At 37.6% G+C, this 19,555-nt stretch overlaps 3 protein-coding genes across 11 annotated transcripts in view; 2 read left to right on the forward strand and 1 right to left on the reverse strand.

The window, feature by feature from the left end:
* The window catches only part of RHPN2 (rhophilin Rho GTPase binding protein 2), a 29,493-nt gene extending 24,704 nt beyond the window's left edge, over positions 1-4,789 (forward strand). The window contains exons 12-15 of the mRNA XM_054840865.1: positions 131-207; positions 839-985; positions 1,839-1,994; positions 3,275-4,789. Coding sequence (XP_054696840.1) covers positions 131-207; positions 839-985; positions 1,839-1,994; positions 3,275-3,526 — 632 coding nt within the window. The 3' untranslated portion in view covers positions 3,527-4,789. The remainder of the gene's footprint in view (positions 1-130; positions 208-838; positions 986-1,838; positions 1,995-3,274) is intronic.
* A 2,418-nt stretch (positions 4,790-7,207) lies between these two features.
* On the reverse strand, positions 7,208-10,906 carry FAAP24 (FA core complex associated protein 24). Of its 6 annotated transcripts, none has more exons than XM_054840618.1 (5): positions 10,384-10,638; positions 9,682-9,833; positions 8,903-9,042; positions 8,449-8,601; positions 7,208-7,796 (listed from the first exon to the last, which is right to left on the reverse strand). In XM_054840618.1, the coding sequence occupies exons 2-5, from the start codon at positions 9,791-9,793 to the stop codon at positions 7,554-7,556; spliced, it is 648 nt and encodes a 215-aa protein (XP_054696593.1). In that variant the 5' UTR covers positions 9,794-9,833; positions 10,384-10,638; the 3' UTR covers positions 7,208-7,553. The 6 variants fall into 6 exon arrangements, with proteins under 6 accessions (XP_054696593.1, XP_054696595.1, XP_054696592.1 ...); XM_054840620.1 differs by lacking the exon at positions 10,384-10,638 and adding an exon at positions 10,804-10,906 and having other exon boundaries at positions 7,214-7,796; XM_054840617.1 differs by having other exon boundaries at positions 7,214-7,796; positions 10,447-10,638.
* CEP89 (centrosomal protein 89) overlaps positions 10,793-19,555 on the forward strand; it is a 48,037-nt gene continuing 39,274 nt past the window's right edge. For 2 of the 4 annotated variants that reach the window (XM_054840607.1, XM_054840608.1), the window contains exons 1-7: positions 10,799-10,929; positions 12,846-12,952; positions 14,221-14,376; positions 14,992-15,193; positions 16,351-16,456; positions 18,046-18,074; positions 19,242-19,296. In XM_054840607.1, coding sequence (XP_054696582.1) covers positions 10,891-10,929; positions 12,846-12,952; positions 14,221-14,376; positions 14,992-15,193; positions 16,351-16,456; positions 18,046-18,074; positions 19,242-19,296 — 694 coding nt within the window. In that variant the 5' untranslated portion in view covers positions 10,799-10,890. Of the gene's footprint in view, positions 10,930-12,845; positions 12,953-14,220; positions 14,377-14,991; positions 15,194-16,350; positions 16,457-18,045; positions 18,075-19,241; positions 19,297-19,555 lie in introns of those variants that run through there. The other 2 variants (XM_054840610.1, XM_054840609.1) reach the window with 2 other exon arrangements.

The raw sequence follows: 19,555 nt of genomic DNA on the forward strand, positions 1-19,555 counted from the left end.
ATAAGGTTTTTCTACAGCCTGGTAAGAATTTAGAAGAAAATTCTGTCTAGCTTGGAATGCAAGAAAAATAAATTTGTATGTCTTTTAACTAATACTTGAGAGAAAATTAATTTGGTTTTCTTTGTTTTAGCTAAAACGGAGCACAAAATAGAAACAATTGCTCCTCAGTTTTCCAAGGTGAAAGTTAAAGACTTCTTCCACCGGCTGGTACGTAACGTGCTAATGCGACCTCTGTCACTTTGCTAGCAAGTATAAATTCACTCTAACATGAGGGAAGGGGCATAAGTATTTTAGCCTGAAAAATGATTGTGTAGTAACTGGGTCTTTTTCAGAAGCTGTTGAAGAGATTGTTCCTAGCTTCAGAGGTATAACTCGAGACTAGAAAAGAATAAAAGTGCCGCTTGTATACGTATACAAATGCTTTGCGCAGCATTTATTCTTGATAACCTTTATAAAAGTCCCATGAAGTTTCAATGGATAATTGTATATAACTTAAAGGTGGGGAGGAAACGTAGTAGCTGGAGAAGACCTTAGAGCCTGCTGCAACCAAAAGATTCTGCATCCCTTCACAGAGATCTCAGAAGAACTTGGCAGTTGCTCTCATCGTACTCTGTTTGAAGTATCACCTGAACAGTCATGAAGTAGGGCTGAGCACTTCAGGGGACATCTTAAACTTCTAGGATAAATCTCACTGTTCCATTTCAGTGGACGTAGCTGGAAGTTAACCTGAGTAAAACCTACATAAGATGAGCTTAAAGCATTATGACTTAAAAAAATATAAATGCTTACTTACAAATGACAGTAAGCCATTATGTGCCTGCTGCTGTGTTACCTCCAGGGCCCACTGACAGTGTTCTCAGCCAAGCAGAGATGGACGGCTCCACGTACCATTCGCATCCACTATGAAGCAGGAGAGCTAGGATTCAGTCTTAAAGGAGGTTCGCCAGTACAGATTTATTGTCTTGATCCAGCTTGTGCTGCAGCAGTAAGTACATTACGTTAGTGCAATATTAACAATTTATCTCCAGGCTCTAGCATTACAGTCTCTTAAATGTAACTTTAGCTTGTTCATATTGGTGTATGGAGTATTTATTGAGTTCTAATATACGTCAATATAGTCAATTCAATATAATCTGAACACATGTTCAGTGCTATATACACCTTAGATATTAGAGCATGCGTATGACGTACATAATAATAAACTAGAGTTGATTTCTTCCTCTGTTCACACTTTATAGATAAAAGGTCTCAAATAATAAAAGCAAATGTTATTCCCCACCTAATGCAGAAAGTTAGAAGGGGTAAAGGCTTTGGGAAGTAGCAATAAGGATGAGGATCAGGAAGGGAAGGCAATGTAGCATGTGCCCAAACAAAAAAGAGGGGCAAGAACCTATTATTGGCTTCTAATATGTTGGGTTTTCCGGGGGGAAAAACCCAAAGGGATAAAGCAGCATGCAGTGATGAGCACAGTTTTAGCTATAGACAGAAGCAACCACAGAAGTACAAATAAAAATACTGAAGAAACAGAAGTAAAAACTCAAGAAAATATCTTACAGGGGCCTCACTTAAGGAGAAATCTGAAAAGGACATAAAAAGTGTTAATGTTTGAGTATGCCAGAATCACGTTTATCAATGGTAACTCAAATGGGTAATTTGTGGCACTTGAAAAAATTGCATGTTTCTGTTATATGTGTACTTTTGTTCCACATGTCTGGCTAGACAATGATTTTATAGCATCTAAAAGGGAAATGCCTATAGGGCAGATATTGTATGATGACAAAAACATTTTATGCATCTTTATAATTCCAGATAATAACCTGTGCAAAATTTTTTGACAGTCGATGGGCCTAAAAGAAGGTGACTACATTGTTTCAGTTGGCAGCGTGGATTGCAAGTGGCTTGGAGTGAATGAGGTGCTGGAAAAATTCAAAAGCGTGGGAGAACAGCCCATTGAGATTGAGGTTATCAGTTGCCAGGATACAGCAGCGTCTATGGTATGTAATGAGGCAAATATTTTTTACAGATTGGGTATGTGAGAGGTTTTTCAGTTTCCTGGCTTCAGTCCCTGATTAATGTTTACTTCCATGTAGTCAGATATCCCACTCCACCAGTGAATACATAAAGCATTCAAGCATGTGTTGTTTTAAACAGTCTGTTTAAATCATTGTGACTTAGCAAGCTCACGTACAGTATGTCTGTGTGCATTAGAATGGTTGGGTGGTAGTTTTTTTTGTAGTGGAGCCACTTAGATTAATTGCATTATAAATTCCAGGGCATATTTTATTTTCCCCGAACTTGTTCCAGAGGATGAAAATATTATCCTGTTCAGCATTGGAAAAGTCATAGTGAAACAATAATGGAATGAAATAGAACATCCAAGACTACGTGCTTATTTTCTATGCACTGTAACATAAGTGATACGTGACTTTTGTATTGATCGTGGATTAATGTATATATATTTTTAATTTTGGTGGACTTTTAACTGTCTAGTTAGTTACTAAGGTACCATAGAAGCTTTAGATTAAGGAAAAACAATCACAAGATTAAAAAATGTTAAGCTCTGAATAACTTAAACTTATTTGTAGTGTGAGAGAACCTGTAGTTCAGCTAAATCCACTGCTTCATGCTTCTGACATTCCCTGGCAAGTTTAGGCACTGAAGTATTGTTGCCTTAGAAGTGAACAAGGTGCTCTTACTGCTGTTAGGTTTTCTTGCTTTGTTCAAGAAGTTAATTTTCCGTATTGAAAATAAGAAATTGCACATGTGCCATTCTAAACTGCTACTGGAAACAAAAGGCTAGAATATAATCAAATTGCTTCAAGGCACAGCCGTGCCTTTCAGGTATCCCAAAACAATGTCCTACAGCAGCTTTTGTTGTCATAGTTGCAGTCAACATGGCACCTGTCCAAAGAGAGCAAAAAGACTGCCCTTCATAGATTTGCGCAAGAACTACATACTTAAGCTTTGCAGAGAGGTTAGTGTATATATTGTATAGTTATGCTAGAAGCCACTAAATGCTAACTGTAACACAACCCATGAAAAAGATTCATGAATCCCTTCACACTTTTGTATAGTATACTCTTGAGTCTACATGGGCAAACTACCAGAATCACAGTACTCTGAAGGGCCTTGTGTTCCCTTAGTATGTCATTAGCACAGAAAGCTTGCTGTAGTCTGCCTTGGAAAACTATTTGCACAGTAATCTTTTGTTATCTTCAGAATTTTGACCCATTTTGGGTGACTTGATTCTTATAATGCTTCTCTTTTTCCACAGCATAATAAGAGTGCAACTTACTCTGTGGGAATGCAGAAGACATACTCCTTAATCTGTTTAGCCATGGAAGAGGATAAGATTGATCAGACCAAGAAAGCCCCACTGAAACTGCCTTTTCTAAGTTGGGGAACTAAAAATAGACAGAAAGCTGCAAGCACCCTCTGCCTTCCTTCAGCTGTGGCTGGAAGTTCTCAGATTAAGAAGAAGCTTTCTCCCTTTGCACTTCTGAATACAGAAAGTTCATTGTATTGAATCATTCAGAAGGACCTGTTACCATGACATTTTTCTTAAAAATGTATATAAAATATTGATCAATTTTACCTTTATATATGTGTATGTAAATTCAGACAAATGCCATTTGACTTCATTTACTGTGTACTGAGCCACTATGAAGGTCAGAGGCTGGCAGAAACTGTAAAACTTAAGTATTTGAAGGTTAGAATGAAGTGGTTTGGGAGGTATGGAATAACAATTTGTAGATGATAAAATTGCTTACATGAGGACTGGATTCCTTTGGAATTTCAAAATACAGTATCGACTAATTTTTTTACAACTATGATGGGAGTTATTTATTACAAACTTGATGCTGCATGAAAAACAATAGGGGAGATATTAAAGGATGATTTTGCTGTAAAATTTTAGAGTCAATAATAAATCACTTAACACTATTTTTAAAAATTATCTTAAACCACAGAGGGGAGAGAGAATAACATTATTGAGAGAAACTAACCTTGTGCCAAGGGGCAGTGTCATGTAGTTGTCATTTTTATGCATAGACATTCTCTTTTCTGAGAGTACTAGGTGTATTCTACTGAATAGTTAATTTAATTCTGAAAGAGAATTAGAGGGCTTAGAAGTCAAAAGATCTTTTGAACTACAAAAGGCTTTTACTCTGTTCTTTTTTTTATCTAGGTTATATTTTAAATGCCTGTTGATTCAATTGTTAAAAACAGGCTTTATTCCAAACTTGAAATTATTTAACCTACTTACCATAAGACTTGTATCTCACTAGTCTTGATAAAATTAATAGCTGTGAAACAAATCTCAAAACTGACCGATTCCAGTATATTAATCAAGAGTACATAAATTGTGGTGATGCTTTAAAATATGAGAAAAGAAGTGCTTGTGAGTCTAAGCAGCAGAATATTTATTTACTATCACACCAAGTGAAAAACCAAATAGATATAAAACCTTCCTCCTCCCCTTGGAACAATTAATGAGCAGATATTGGCTATATATAGTAAGGAGGGAGACAAAAATTATCTGTGTAAGTATTTCTTTGAGATTCTTCTATGTTCTAAAATTGAAATTAATTGAAAATTGCTAACACTGTAGTGTTAGTTAACATTGCCATCTACAGAGTAGATATATGCTGTTTGATACTCAAAACTTAAAATAAGGGGAAAGTTTGCATCTGGGTGTAAACTTTGAAGTTGTCGCTTATTTTTAGTTTCTTATGTAATAGGTGTAAATATGTTGATGACGCTTATTTAAGAATAAAAATCAGTTGCTGACGCTTAGTAGTAGCTTTTTGATTTTGCTACAGCTTGGATGATACAACATAATTTAGTATAATATCATGTGCTGGTCAGATCTATGGCAAGATGATTCTCCTCCTCTGCTCTGCTCTCCTCAGACCCTACCAGGTATACTGTGTCCAGCTCTGGGATCTCCAGTACAAGACAGACATGGAGCTGTTGGAGCGAGTCCAGAGGAGGCCACAAAGATGATCAGAGGGTTGGAGCACCTCTCCTATGAGGACAGGCTGAGAGAGTTGGGGTTGTTCAGCCTGGAGAAGAAAAGGCTCTAGAGAGACCTTATTGCAACCTTCTAGTACCTGAAGGGGCCTACAAGAAAGCTGGAGAGAGGGATTGTTTACAAGGGTATGGAGTGACAGGATGAGGGGTAATGGCTTTAAGCTGAAGGATGGGAGATTTAGATATTGGGAAGAAATTTTTCACTATGATGGTAGCGAGGCACTGGAACAGGTTGCCCAGAGAAGCCCCATCCCTGGAAATGTTCAAGGCCAAGCTGGATGGGCCTTTGGGCAACCTAGTCTAGTGGAGGGTGCCCATGGCGGCAGGGTGTGTGTGAAACTAGATGATCTTTAAGGTCCCTTCTAACTCAAACCGTTCTAAGATAATTTACAGGTTTTCACTCTCTACGGCTGACATACCTCTTACATGTTTCTGTAATATTGCTTAAAGATCTAGGAAACTGTCTTACTTAGAATCTTATAGTGCATAATATAGGAACTTACAAATTATAGTCTAAAACTTGCTTCCTTACAAAAAGCACTAAAATATTTCTAGAGTTATCCTATAAAGGTTACGTGAAAAAAGTTGTAAATTACTTATGACTCACCTATCCTTAGTAGTTTTTCTTCATGTGTATTTGTAGCAGCACGTTTTTACACCACAGGCAGCAGCAGTCATATACTGATGTGCAAGATCCTGCCATACAATATTCCATACAGAAGAGAATCACTTTGCACCTATGGCTAAAATTACTATCCAGCTCATGAAATCTTTAGCAAAGTCACATGAATCACCCTTCCAGCTCTTCATTTCTCTTAGCCCACTATGATAGTTGTAGGAAGACTATCTTCCCCCTTAGCTGCACAGTTAAGTGCCTTTCCATTCCCATTATCACACTCACTGGTCCTTGAGGAAAGGTTGTGGTAGGGATCTTTTTTTATTTAACCACACACCCCCCTCAATTGAAGTAAAAATTTGGGCTTCTCAAGTGCCACACAAATACATACTTACTATTTTCTGTCAGCTAACTAAAGACTCATTTTACACTGAGTGGTAGCCAACAGCTAACTTAAGGCAAATATTAATTTCACAGCAAGTTATGTTCTTGCTCAGACCACAGGGATGTAACAAATTTCTATCTATAAGGATGTATAGGGCTACATCAAGCTATACAGCCCTAAAAATAAAGATTTGCAATAGAATAAAGTTCAGTCTATAATTGTTAGTACTAGCTGTTACTACTTTAATTGAACTTTATTTAATGCACTGAATAGATGGTCATCTGGAGTCATAAAAAGGTGTTTTCCCTGCAACATCGATAGCCACATACCTTTAGATGTGAAATCTGGTCTCCATAGCAACATGACCAAGCCTGAGAGAGGCAATAAAAACTAAACAGATTTATAAAGAAGCATAAGCAGTCCCTAGTTGTAAGAAAGTAGTATCTTGTTCTGTAGTTCTGGAAATGCTGTTGTTTATTATTCAGTAAATTAAATATTTATGCCCAAATTATAAGTGTATTTTCATTCTGAGTAAGGAACGAATATAACAGGTTGGTCTGCTGTCCATGATAACCAGTGCATGAGATATTGGTTACAGGGGTGCCAAGGTTCTATTATTCACATCTCTTTAGCTTACAAAAGGGAGTTGAAAATCCTGCTCAGCTGCCTTCCTGCTGTGATCCAAAACCCAAGTAGCATGAAAGAAACTTTTCACACACCTCCTTAATGGGGGCATAAGGAAAAAGGTAATTTTACCCTTAGTAAATAGGATAAGAATATAATTTAAAATAAAATGCAATATGTGCTTCCCCTATTTTCTTTGCAATGTACATTATAATTGATATTATAGTTTATATATTAATTATAATATAATTGCTAATTAATCTGTCAAAATATATTATAATTATCCCAATTTATATTCAAAAGCACAACATGAATTAACCATGATTTTGGGTATTATACACAAAGCAATAAGTTTGATAACACCCTGTGAACTGAAAAAGGAACCAGAGAAATAAGTTAGTGTAAAGTCAAAGATATATTCCAGCAGGACTTTCCAAAGGAAATCCAAAAAAGTTATAAATCAGAGATACTACTATAAAGTAATGTGTGCTAACCTTGTTAAAGCACTGTAACTCATATTTCCACTTACTGAGAAGATAACACAACCCACATATTAACAAAGTGTTTATTTATGGAAGACAAAAGCAAGCAAGAAAATTGCCTTTTTTTTTTGTGGATGCTGAAAGAAGCAGCTTTCTCAGTTTTTTTGTACAAGATAGATGCAAAATACAGCTCTCTTTCCAAGGCAATTTTCACAGCTCAATCTTCATGAGCAGAACAGCTGTAAAAAACAGCAGCACCTGAGTAACATGTAGACAATTAGTCAACACCCTCCAGTTGTTACCAGGATTACAGAAGTTACCATAATATGTGATTATTAAATACAAAATTTTATAATTCACAAGAAGCAAACAAACAAAAAGTCTTTGTTTTCCCAAACAGCACTACACATGCATGTCAGGAACATAAAAAAGTATAAATTTGTTGTGCTACCGTTTGTCCAACTACTAGCTCAAGCTCTTTAACAGATGCATTACAAAGCCGGTGGATGCTTCCAAATTGTTGCAGTAAAAGCAGAGCTTTTGTTTTCCCAACTCCTGGAATTTGTTGCACTGTCCGAAACACTGATGGCTCTGCCAGCTGAGAACACTGTTTACGAAGAAAGGGGTTACTGTTGTGATCCTTACTTTGTTCACGGACCTGAAGCAAAACAAAACCGTAAGTGACACTGAGTGCCCTCTGCTGGAGCTCTGCTTTTGGATTTTGGCGAAGTTTCTTTCATCTCAGAAGAGTTCAATGCAATCACTAGAAAGTTTTAAAAAAACTAAGTTCCCTCCTTACGTGTGTGCCCTTATGAAGGGTTTTGATGCAGATCCACAAAGTCTCACTAGGAAACCAACAGTTTCTTAATACGAACCATGAATTAAAACAATGATTTTGTCACATCTTTTTGATGCAATCAAAGAAAGGATAAAGGAAAAGAGAAATAACATAAGAACACAGTTTCCCCCGCCTGAGACAAAGCAAAATCTCAAGTCAGTTTTGAAAGAACTTAAGTGAAGATTGCCTGATGCTATCCAGTAGCATCTCAGTGCAAGATCACATTAAAAAATCCAGTATCATATTCTTCAACTTCTTTTCTTTGTTCCCAAATGAGCCCTCTTTCTGCTGAACTATACTACCATATTACTGTTGCAGGGTATTTATTCCTTACATTCAAACAACAAAATATGTTGTGTCCTTTAAGATCCCAGGTATTACTTCTGAAATGAGTGATGATTGTGGAAAACCACGTAATTCTCCTCATATCCCATATTTTAATGAATGTTTGTCCACTAACATAAAAACTTACTAGCTGAGTAATAAGTTGAGAAGCTTCTCCTTGATTTGCCACAGGAAGCAACACCATTCCAAGTTCTAGCACAACAAGCTTTTGTACTGCTAAGAAGTACTGATCACTTAGTTGGGTTTTCTCTACAATCACAATTCCTCCAAGACTACTGGCCTGTATTGAAAGGAAAGAAGAAGAAAATATCTTGTTAATGATTGATGAAACACAAGAGAGAAAACTTCTGTCAAGTATGAGCTGCATGAAAGCAAATCAGAGGAAGAACAGAAGTTGCAGCAACAGTACTGAGGTTTAATACAGCATTATTACACAGCTGCAAGTTTTTTCAGTTTTCAGGTGGAAATTATCACAAAAGTTTAGCTCCACTAGAATTTAAAAATAACACAATAAGAATGTTTTCAGGAGCATGGAATAAACAAATACCAATTGAAAACTTTTCTCTTTAGGTAGTACTTACATTTCTAAACCGAACCAATCTTCGTTTGAATTCATCTCCTGCAACCAAATCTGCTTCAGAAATATATAAAATGCAAGTTCTGTTTGAAAGATGAAAATCCACAAGTCCCAAGCCATCTTCAAAGATAAGTCTAATTTTTCCTTAAGGTGAGATTGTTAAAAGAAAGAAAAATACAGTAGTTAAAAAACCCCAACAACTAATAATTACTTCACAGCACAACCTTCCTAATGTGTCAATAATCCTAGTGACCTGACAACAAACTTCATATTCTTTAAAAGCCTTTCTTCTCTTTAAGCAAAACTGGTACAAGTGATCCCAAATGCTATGTGATGCCTTTAGTAACACCAATTAATACCACTTTCAAACTACAGATTGGAAAGCGCTATAGCTTCTCCGTAAACTCTGGACTTGAACAAAAACTTCACATGCTATTCTGAGATGATCATGCTTTGCCTGCAGATGATAGCACAGTCCCAGTATCCATGTAAATTCAAGGGACGTCAGTGGAGGTGCATATTCACAACAGTTTGTGGTTCCCAAGAAGCAGATATTGCTGCTTCTTCTCTACAGTGCTCAGCAACTATGCAAATATAGCAGAACTGATCATGTAGATACATGGTAGACAAATAGGAATTTTCAGCCTGCTATCATAGGCTGTACCACAAATATGGGACCAGTCAGGCACAGGATGAAGCATATTCCAGCCTATCTTAACAATACTGAGTGACAGAGGGGAATGCTTTGCCTGAATTGTTTTTCCTCTTCCAATTTATGCTTACCTTGTAGCCTTTGGGCTATCTCTGACCCTCTCCACTTCTCATTTCCAATCACATGCCCATAAGGAACAACTACAGATCCTGCTGTCACAGGAAAGTTTGCTTTCGTTGACATCAGACCTCCTTTAAATCTTTACTTCAGTAGCAGTTACACCCTAGAAAGAAATGTGGTATTAACACACAGGTTTATAAAATTTATAAGATGAAATACTCTGGAAGAGACATTATCCCCTCCCTAAAGCTACCTTACAGTTATGGTTAACATATCAAAATTGGTAAACAACTACATTTACTTGAATACAGGCTGTTAGCTTGCAAATTCCACTCCCAACTTTGCCAGTCAATCTGAAGAACACCTGAATTGAGACACACAGATGGTAAAAAAAAAAAAAAACCCACAACACCTTTTCTATGCCTTCATCCACCCTTGCTGGAAGAAAGTCTGCTTCAATTACAAAGCTGACTTCAGAGGCATCTCCAGCCCTCAGCTGGCAGAAGTCTCCAGACAGATTAATAGAAAGTAGCTGCTAGGAGAGATTATTTTCAGGTTTGCCAGCTTTATGCGGTGCTCTGACTGCAGGGGGAAACGGGAGTCTTTGAGGCTAAGGCACAATTTAAGGAGAAAAGCCAAAGACGAGCCGGCACCACCGCAAACACCACCACCCTGACCCACATCCTGCAGCCCGGCCCAGAGCGAGCCCTCACCGGGGGCCCGGGCTGAGAGGAGCAGGGGACGGCCCCAAGGGCGGCTGCTGACCCGTCGCTGACCTGCCCAGAAGAGGCTGAGCTCCGTGCTGGGCGCCCCGACCTTGCAGAGTCGCAGCCTCTCCTCCGGAGACGGCACAGGACTCAGCGGAAACCAGCCGGTAAAGAAACCCCACCACCCCCTCAGGAGAGGCGTCACCTCACACCTCCCAGGCGAGCAGCCCGCCTCAGAACGCGCGCCTGGCTGACAGCGACGGCCACAAATAGGAAGTGAGAGTTCTACCGCCCGTGAGCGAATGAGGAGGCGGGATAGGGCGGGCCTCTCCACTGGTAGGTTGCTAAGGCCGGAGGAGGGATGAGTAAGGCACGTGCTGATTGGGGGAGCGCAAACCCGCAGCAAATCCGCCGCGCCGTTGTTACTAGGCGGGTCGCGACGGGAGAAGCGTCCGAAGCGGGGAGAAAGTAGTTGGGAGGCGGTGGCGGAGACCCGTCCCCTACCCGGTCCCGATGGCGTTTAGTTTCAGGAGAGGGCGGAAGGGCCCCTTCGTGAGTATCGCCCCGTCCAGGGCGGGTCCCTGTCCCCGTGAAGCAGGGCCTGCGGGGGAGGCGGGGCACCGTGCCCGGGCGGGACAAGCCGAGGTCCCCGGGGAAGGCGGCTGCGCTCTGCGGTTGACGCCGGTGATCGCTGAGCAGTTTGACTGAAGTGAAAAACGGAGAAAAATAAATCCTAAGCAAAGAAAGTGTCCAGAGGCCGAGTGCTGGTGCTCTCCGTTCCCTCAGTGGCGGGCCTGCCCGCCTTCTCCAGAAGCACCGGGCTTTGGCGGGGCGGGGGCGGTGTTCCGGCGCCCTTCCACTCCAGGGAGGCGTCTGGGTACTGGCGGGGGCCGGAGCACCCGGAGTGGAAGTGCAGCTCCCTCGCTTCCCGCGCTTGCTGAGGTGATCCTCGAGACACACGTTCACTGCCGTAAAGTGAACTGATAAAAGCTCACAGCGAAAGCTTAGAGCAGCCGCGGGTTGTAGGATTGTCAGCAGCGGTGCAGATATTAGCTCTTAACGTACTTGAAGTAACCGATTTTTTTTTTTAATATGAGAGTGAAAATAAAATATTAGTCTAATATTGTTGTCTTACTTTTACTGTGGGATGATAGCATCCTTTTACTTCAGGTGTATTCCCTGGTAATTATAGTAAGACATCTACAGTCAACAGCCTTTAGTAAACAAAATGGTGCATGCCAGACTGACTTCAAGGATTAGGGAGCAGTGCATTTGCAAGATAAGACCGAGTAAAAAGACAAACTTTGTGATGCGCCATTTAGTTATTTGATGCAGCTTCTTGTAAAGACAGAAATACCTCCAAGTTCACTTGTTCATTATCCTGTTGGAGAAGAGAGTTAAAGAATAATTACAACAACAACAACAGCAACAAAATCTCTGCAGCAGAAATAGCAGAAGCTTAGCCTGGTTTACTCCATAAAAAAGTAACATCTGTCAGGAGGTGATGGACTTTATTATGGCATAGTATTTTCTGATGCCTAGAGGGAAGACGAGGCAATGGACACAAATTCAAACACAGAAAATTCAACTTAAACATAACAAAACAACAACTAATAATAATTATAACAACAACAATAATAATAATGTGAGGGTTGTCCAACACTGGAACAGGTTGCCCAGAGAGGTTGTGGAGTCTCCACCCTTGGAGCTACTCAAAACCTGACTGGACAGAATCCCAAGCAACCCTCTTCAGTTGACCCTGCTTTGAACAGGGACTTGGACTAGGCAATCTCCAGAGCTCCACTCCAAACTCAACCATTATGTGATTCCATTCAAAGTACTCTTTGTAGGGAACTCTGGTCCCAGGTTTTCTGACCTGGTATTTAATGTTATCCTTTTAAAAAAATTGTTGGGTTTGCTGATAAAAATGCATTAGGAATTATTGTTATTATTATTACTATTATTAGTATTCAGACTGAACCTTTGACTGCAAGACTTGTGTAGTGATAGTTTTTTATTCCATCTCATACTGCTATGACTGAGGATTACTTCTGGCTGACAGGCTCTTTCTACAAGAAAGGGACTAATATTGTTACTCTGAAGCAGGGTTCAAATAGTTGGGAAAAAAAAAGTTAATTTCTAGTATGCCCTTCTTGTAGTATACAAGAAAAAGCTTGAATTGAGTAAGCTAAAATTCTATTTTTGCAGATTATGATATAGTGGATGGAAAACCTACTATCATGGGTCTTGTGTAAATTACATTTCTAACCTTCATTAGTAGCTGTTCATACATGTTAAAAAGTTAAACTTGGAACCATTTCAAGTCATCTGTTTACATTAATTGCATGTAATTGTTCTTCCGTTTTATATTATTTTGCATTGTGAGTTTTTGTGCATGTTCAATTCTGTGTTGTTTTCATTGTGACCCCTAAAGTTATTGTCAACTAATTTTATTTTAAATTGTTTAGAAACATATAGCTCATGGCCTGGTCCCTGCTGCTACCATAGCTCCTAAACCTGCAGTTCCCCGCACCCCTCCCCCTCGTAGTCCAAACCCTTCTCCAGAAAGGCCCAGGTAGGTTTTGAGTTTTTTATTTTGTTTCATCAACTACAATAGCATACTAGAAAAGCATGATTAGAAGAATTGCATGTCCTTGCTGCGGTATTTACATAAACCTTTTCATAAATAGAATATATTTTTCATTGGGGCTGTTACCTTCTTTGAACTTTAAAGATAGCTATTTTTCTCCCTCTCCTAAGCATGCTAAATAATTAGGACAATGACCTTTATGAGTATGTAGCTTATAAATCTGAGTCAATTAAAGACAAATGGAATTTTTAAAGTTAGGGCCATTTTTAATTTGGGTGCTAGACTCTAGTAGGACTGTAGCAGTACTAGTACTGTGAGTCAGGAAATTTTAATTAATTAGAAAAGCATAAATTAAACATTACTAACATGCCACTTTATTGCTTATTAAAAAAAGCAGGGACTTAAAAAACTGGCATGTAAACCCACGTTGGGTTAGATTTGAATGAGCTATATAGGCGAGTTACATAAAGAGAATATGCAAATTTATTTTTCTTTTCATTTGTAGTTTCTTACAGTTTTTCTTTTATGTTTGCTCTATGTTTAGTTTAATTCTGGTTGTTTTCTATGGTCTTTCTAGTGTCTGTAACATTCCTACTTAATCCTAGTTCATTTCTTCTTCCTGTTTGACCTCCAGTTGTTGTCATTCCTGTTACAGTCCTCACCATTTCTGTTCTTTAATTCTTGTTCCTACTTGTTTTTTCCTCCTCTTCTTACCCTTCTCTATACTCTGCAGCATCCCACAAATAGGCATTTCTGTCTACTTACGCTTGCTGTAGTTTGCAGTGTGCCAGCATTTATTAACAGCTTCAGAGTCATAAGTAAAAGGTTCAGAGTAGGGAATAATGGAAACTAGGCAACAAAATAGCAGAATGTGGAACACTTTCAACACAACACCAGGTAGTATTTGTTATAGCTAAAGTGAATGCAAAATGTAAATTACCAATGTCAATTTTGGGAATGTGACTCAGTATATTCCATGATTTTCATGCATGTAATTTGGGAAAAATGATAGGTATTGTACTTTCCTGTTAGATAGCTGTGTTACAAGAGCTTGCCCAGTTTTGTGCTTTACTTTGGGAGCTAATAGTTTATAACCAATCCCTTAGCACTTTCAGTGGTGTTTATACTTGTTAACTGTGAACTTTTTGCTTTGCTTAAATAGCTAAGACATTTTGCAGTGGAAAAAAACATAAAATGTGGGCTGCAGAGAAGACATCAGTATTGTTTCATTGCTTTATTCTGTCTTCTTCCAGATCTGCTCTAGCAGCAGCTATCCTTGCAACAACACTAACAGGGCGCACTGTTGCTATTCCTCAGCCTCGGCAGAGATCGCTTTCTGAAAGTGATTCCACCTATGTGGAACAAGAATGCTTTGAACCATATGCGACAGTCACAGAGCTCAGAATGGGGTAGCGTATACTTTCTGGTTGGATATCTTATATTAGAAATAGAATCTGTCAACAATATAATTTTACCGAAGAGTTACAGCAAACTAATTCAACTCCTGGTGTTATAGCCACTTACTTTTTTCTCACCACATCATAAATTGGGTCCGAAGTATCTACAATCCTTACTCCATTTCTCATAATGTTATGCATACGATCTTCAGAGAGGGAGATTTGGGTTTTACAGCAGTCACAAGTGAAAACATACATTATTTCTGCCAAATGACGATCGATTATACGAACTCACTGAGGAATCATCTGAATTACATGTGAGATATTTCCTTTGTGCTAAATAATTATTTCAGACTGTTCTTTCGGTAGAATTAGCAAACGTCTATCTCTAATCTGGCATTTTCTTTAAGATAGAGAAGAAAATGTATCTCCAGTGTTAATCATCTGTTTTAAAGTATATGCATAGGCTAGATTCCTTGTTTGCAGCTGACAAACTTAGATGTCTGTTTGTGTTGGCTGTTTGGACTTGTGTATATTCTAAGACTGATGGTTCTACTTTACTAGTGTTTATTTTTTTGGAAGAGTAAGCAACATTGAAACAGGCTTTAAACTGCTTTCTACTTGCAGGCCTAATTGGAAACTTGATGGTGGTGACAGATCTCCTGTACAGTCCCTGGAAATATCAGGCAATTATGGTGAGGAGGAGGACATGGCTACCTATCTTTCAGATGCTGATAAAGAGGCAGAGTCCAGCTGTCAGAGTAATGAGAAAAGGGGAGAAAGCTTTAGCACCAATGCTATTTATGCTGTTCCTTGCAAAAATAAAAAGGTAGGATTTTCAAATCCATTAATTCCTTTACCATGTTTTAGTATACTAATGCAAATATTAACTATTCCTAAGGCTTTTCATTCTCTTCTTACTTTCTAGACGGTTATTCAGTTCTTTTTGTGGTTCATTTACTCCTACACAAGTTAAATTTCTTTGTTGATCCTCAGAGATTCCATATCTCTGATTATTAATATAATTATTAATAGTATTAAAATAATATGATATAATATACAAGGATATAATTAAATTATTAATAATTTAGTCATGTAAAATGTTCAATATTTTATGTTGAGCGTGATACTTATATAGTAGATCATTTGTTAAAAGCACTAGGAACTTTACTTTTACAAATGGTGAAAGCTTAGTTATTGATTCAGTAACATGCTAATGAGCGGAGACCTATGTAGAGACAGGGAGATTCAGAATCCAACAAAATTAATTACCTTGTTGTCTTGAAGACCAGTGAATTTTTCTATGTTACAGGTTTGGATTTTCTTAACTAACAATGGGCAGCTTAATACTCCTAAGGCACGTTTAAAGTTCAGTTTGCATCTCTGTCCAAAATGATACAAAAATTTAACAAACAGGAAGTAGTAACTGAGTAGTAAAGAGGCAATAAAATGCTATGCATGTGAAAGAAATCAGAAAACACCCCTAGGTGAAGAAATAGTAGTCAGTAAGAGGAGGGGAGGGAAAAGAAAGGGAGTGGAATATGTGGGACACTAGTGTGCGATCAGCAGGGGAAAAACAGCAAAGACAACGTTAAAAATTTTTCATGAATCCCTCAATGCTGTGATATAGTAGATAAGTGGTTGATCTTTTAAGAGCAAGTTTAGCTATGACACAGAACAAGCAAACATAGGATAATTTTACAGACTTGTGACTGAATAAGGTAACAGGAAGTATTGGCCCTGTGAACTAAATGGCTGTCATAGTTTTCTACCTCTTGTTGATCAATGTAAGGTTTAGATTTTATTTACATAGAGCCCTAAACAAAAAAAGTATGTCTTATCATTTATTATCTCAAAATATTGGAGTACAATTCTGAATGTGACTGGGACATTAGTACACTAAAGGTTTCATAAAGATATCAAGACATGTAGCCTATTTTAACAGTGTTATCATGGATTAGATAGGCTTGTCTTATTTTTACATAGGAAGAGTTTCCACTGTCTCCTAGTGTTAATGCTGACAAGGAAGAGGCGCCTTCTCATGAAACTGAGTTTCAGGTGCTGGTGGATGAGTCAAACATGCAAATAGAAGGTAAATAAACTTACTTTAGTCAAAGTGCTGTACATTTTAATACCATGGGGAAAAATAATTTCTGAATAAAATAAATACTATATGATAAATATTTATTATTCTTTTTTTTAAAGTCAGTGGAAGAAATGCTGCTAAATACTTATCCATTTCTAATAGTTACAGAAAATGAAAACGTGCATAACGAGGGAATATTGGTCTGTATTCACTGTGTAACTGAAACTCCTAAACATCCACTATCAGCCAGTGTAAAGAGAGAGGAAAAAAAAAATCTGTGAACTCTTTGTCTTGTCTAGTACAGTCATTCTCTACTACATTTCTGTTGATATATGTGCTAGAATCAATCTGGTTTATACTCTGGAAACTATTGGAATGTTACTGTGCTCAAAAAATGGAAAAAAGTAGAAACTACCAATGTTTAAAAAACCCTAAAGAGAGAGAATAAAACACTTTTAATCAGTCATTTTTCTTGGATAAAAAAATCACATCTGAAAATCAGCACTAAGAACATTTTTTTATTTTTAATAATCAAATGGCACGATACTGGAGTTGTTTATCCTTTCTACAGAAGTTGTATCATTCTTGTTGTCTTTTAAGGTCTGGACCTTTGAATTGTACATCAGGTCACACAGGAAGGTTCTGACAGAATAGAGAGCTGAACATGATCGTCTGTTTCTGATTATCACCGAATGCTCTGAACTGTTAAGCCTCACAGATAACTTTTTTGCAATAAGTAGTTTCATTAGATCAGGGACACTTGGTTCATAACTGAATTAAACTACTTTTTTTGTAACAATAGAATATTGTGGAGGAAAAAATATGACAAGAGAGCAAGACCAATCTACCTGCATAGGACTTTTATTGCATAATTATCGTTTCCATTATTTTAAAATCAGGAAAACACAAAACTAGAATTTGTTCCAGAGCTGCAAAATGCAGTTTTTACAGAGGATGGCAGCACTGTAGTAGCTATTGGATAGGGAAGAGAAAGCAGAACTGAGTCCATTTTGAAAAATCTTTGTCTTTCTAAGTTTTATTCATGTTGGATCCCAGTGTTGTTTCAGTATTAGTTCAGTGGAGTTATTTGTAAAGCTTTGGAGAACAATATCCAGAAAGAATGGGTTGCTTTGGTAAAACCATGTGGGAAGTGGATGCATTAAACTGAAAAGAGTAGGATATATAAACCATTTCTAATCCCTTCTCTACATACTAAGTGGTGCAGGTCTTGGAAGCTGTCAAATTTGTACTTGCCTTGTTCAGAGATACAATAGGATTCAAGCCCAGTAAAACCAATGAAAATATTTCATTTGTCCTTTAGTCAAATTCTAAAAGAACAGTGGAAGACAACAGTGCATTTCTTCCATAGTTCCATCTATACAATGTGAGGTAAAGTAAGATCTCACATCAGTACTCTGATACACCATGAAAGAGATAATGGAAAGTTAGTGATCTAATTTGTGGTTTGGGGAGGACTTTCTTACATTTATTTGCTGTATATAATATGTATACTTACATATCCCTATGAACTGTTATAACTTCTGGACTTACAAATACTTTTTAATTGTCTGAAAGATCTATTTTTCTTTTAACAGAAGACCAACACCTTGGCTCGAATTTAAAGGTAAGACTTATATGAAGGTTAATTTGTGATGCATTTTGGAAAAAAAGGGTGTTAAAAAGAGCTGGTAGTTTACAGTCACTTAAAACTAATTTATTGCCACTAGGGAATCTTTTACTTTTGGAGTACAAGAATGGCCAAGAATTTCTTTTGAGAAATACCACTATATAGGTAAATAGGCCATACAGAAGTGTTTGGGTTTTGGTTTTTTTTAAAATAGATCTTCTGTTGTTCCTCATGTGCAAGAGAGACTGAGAGTGGTAGACATCATGTTATAGCAAGAGATAGCTCTTACTGATAATTTTTAAATTCTGAGCCTGGCTTCGCTAGATTTTTATCTAGTTTTCCAGCTGGGCCCATCTGACTGCTTTCATAAGCTTGAAAAAGAATACCCAAAAGTTTAGTTTCTCAGATCAACTTGCTGGCATACTATTTACAAAAATGGTCAGTTCCTCCATTGTTAACTTTTTTTTTTCTTCAAGTTCTTGACCACATATCTTTTGTTTTGAAATTGTTCTTGAGTTTTGACTCATTTAGTCATCGGTGTCTTGGTATGTTAAATTACATGGCATCATATCCTTACAGAACTTCACGGCTGTTTCATAAAAACATGGAGAAAGTTTGTATATCGATCATGTTAATTTCAAGTAAATATATTAGTATAAATTCAGCCTGTAGTTCTTTCTGGGTGAAAGAACCTTCTGAAAATGTAAAAACTTTGGTGAAGAACATTTTACATTTTAATTTATTTGCTGATTCCCACTTAGGGACTGAAAGTTCATAGCATAATTGACTGTCATATTTTATACAAACTAACAAGTGGGAGCAATGTTCATCCTATTTCGTCAAGATGCTTTATGTTTTTGTAACTCTTATGTCAGCCATAAAATGGTTTTGAGAACTGTACATCTCTGACAACTAAAGAAAGTATTAACAGTTTCAAGTGTCCACAAATGACTGATGGCAGTGATAAGTGACAAAATGATGTCAAGACTGGTAAACAACAAGTCGTATATTGTCAGTAGTGAATCCAACCTTAAATTTTGTTGATATAAAACAGACTGCTTCAAAAGTTCTGTTTCTTAAGTTCTCCAACAGTGATGCTGTTCAGAGTACTTCAGGAAGGATAACTGTTAAAGCAAATTGTCTCATTTTTTATTCCTCTGCTAGGAAGAAAAATCATTAATTGAAAATCTGATACGTGAAAAGCCTCCGCCATCCCCAGGTACTTCTGTTTTTTCTATGATTTTACTGCAAATCTTCACTTTAATAATATGCGTATGCATATAAAAAATACATTTTTCTGCTTGTATTCTCAAAGCCTAATTCAGAGAGGGGGCAAGAGGACTAACTAGTTCATGCAGAGCACATACACTTTGCTTTCTGCAGTGGATATTTCTGTCTCACCTCTCTAGTCACTTATGCTAGGGAGAGGGAGATCTGCTGACATTTTCTTTGCCCTTTAAGGAAGGAATGTTTTCAGT

The sequence above is a fragment of the Grus americana genome, chromosome 13 (genome assembly GCF_028858705.1).
Source record: "Grus americana isolate bGruAme1 chromosome 13, bGruAme1.mat, whole genome shotgun sequence".
Taxonomy (NCBI): Eukaryota; Metazoa; Chordata; class Aves; order Gruiformes; family Gruidae; genus Grus; species Grus americana.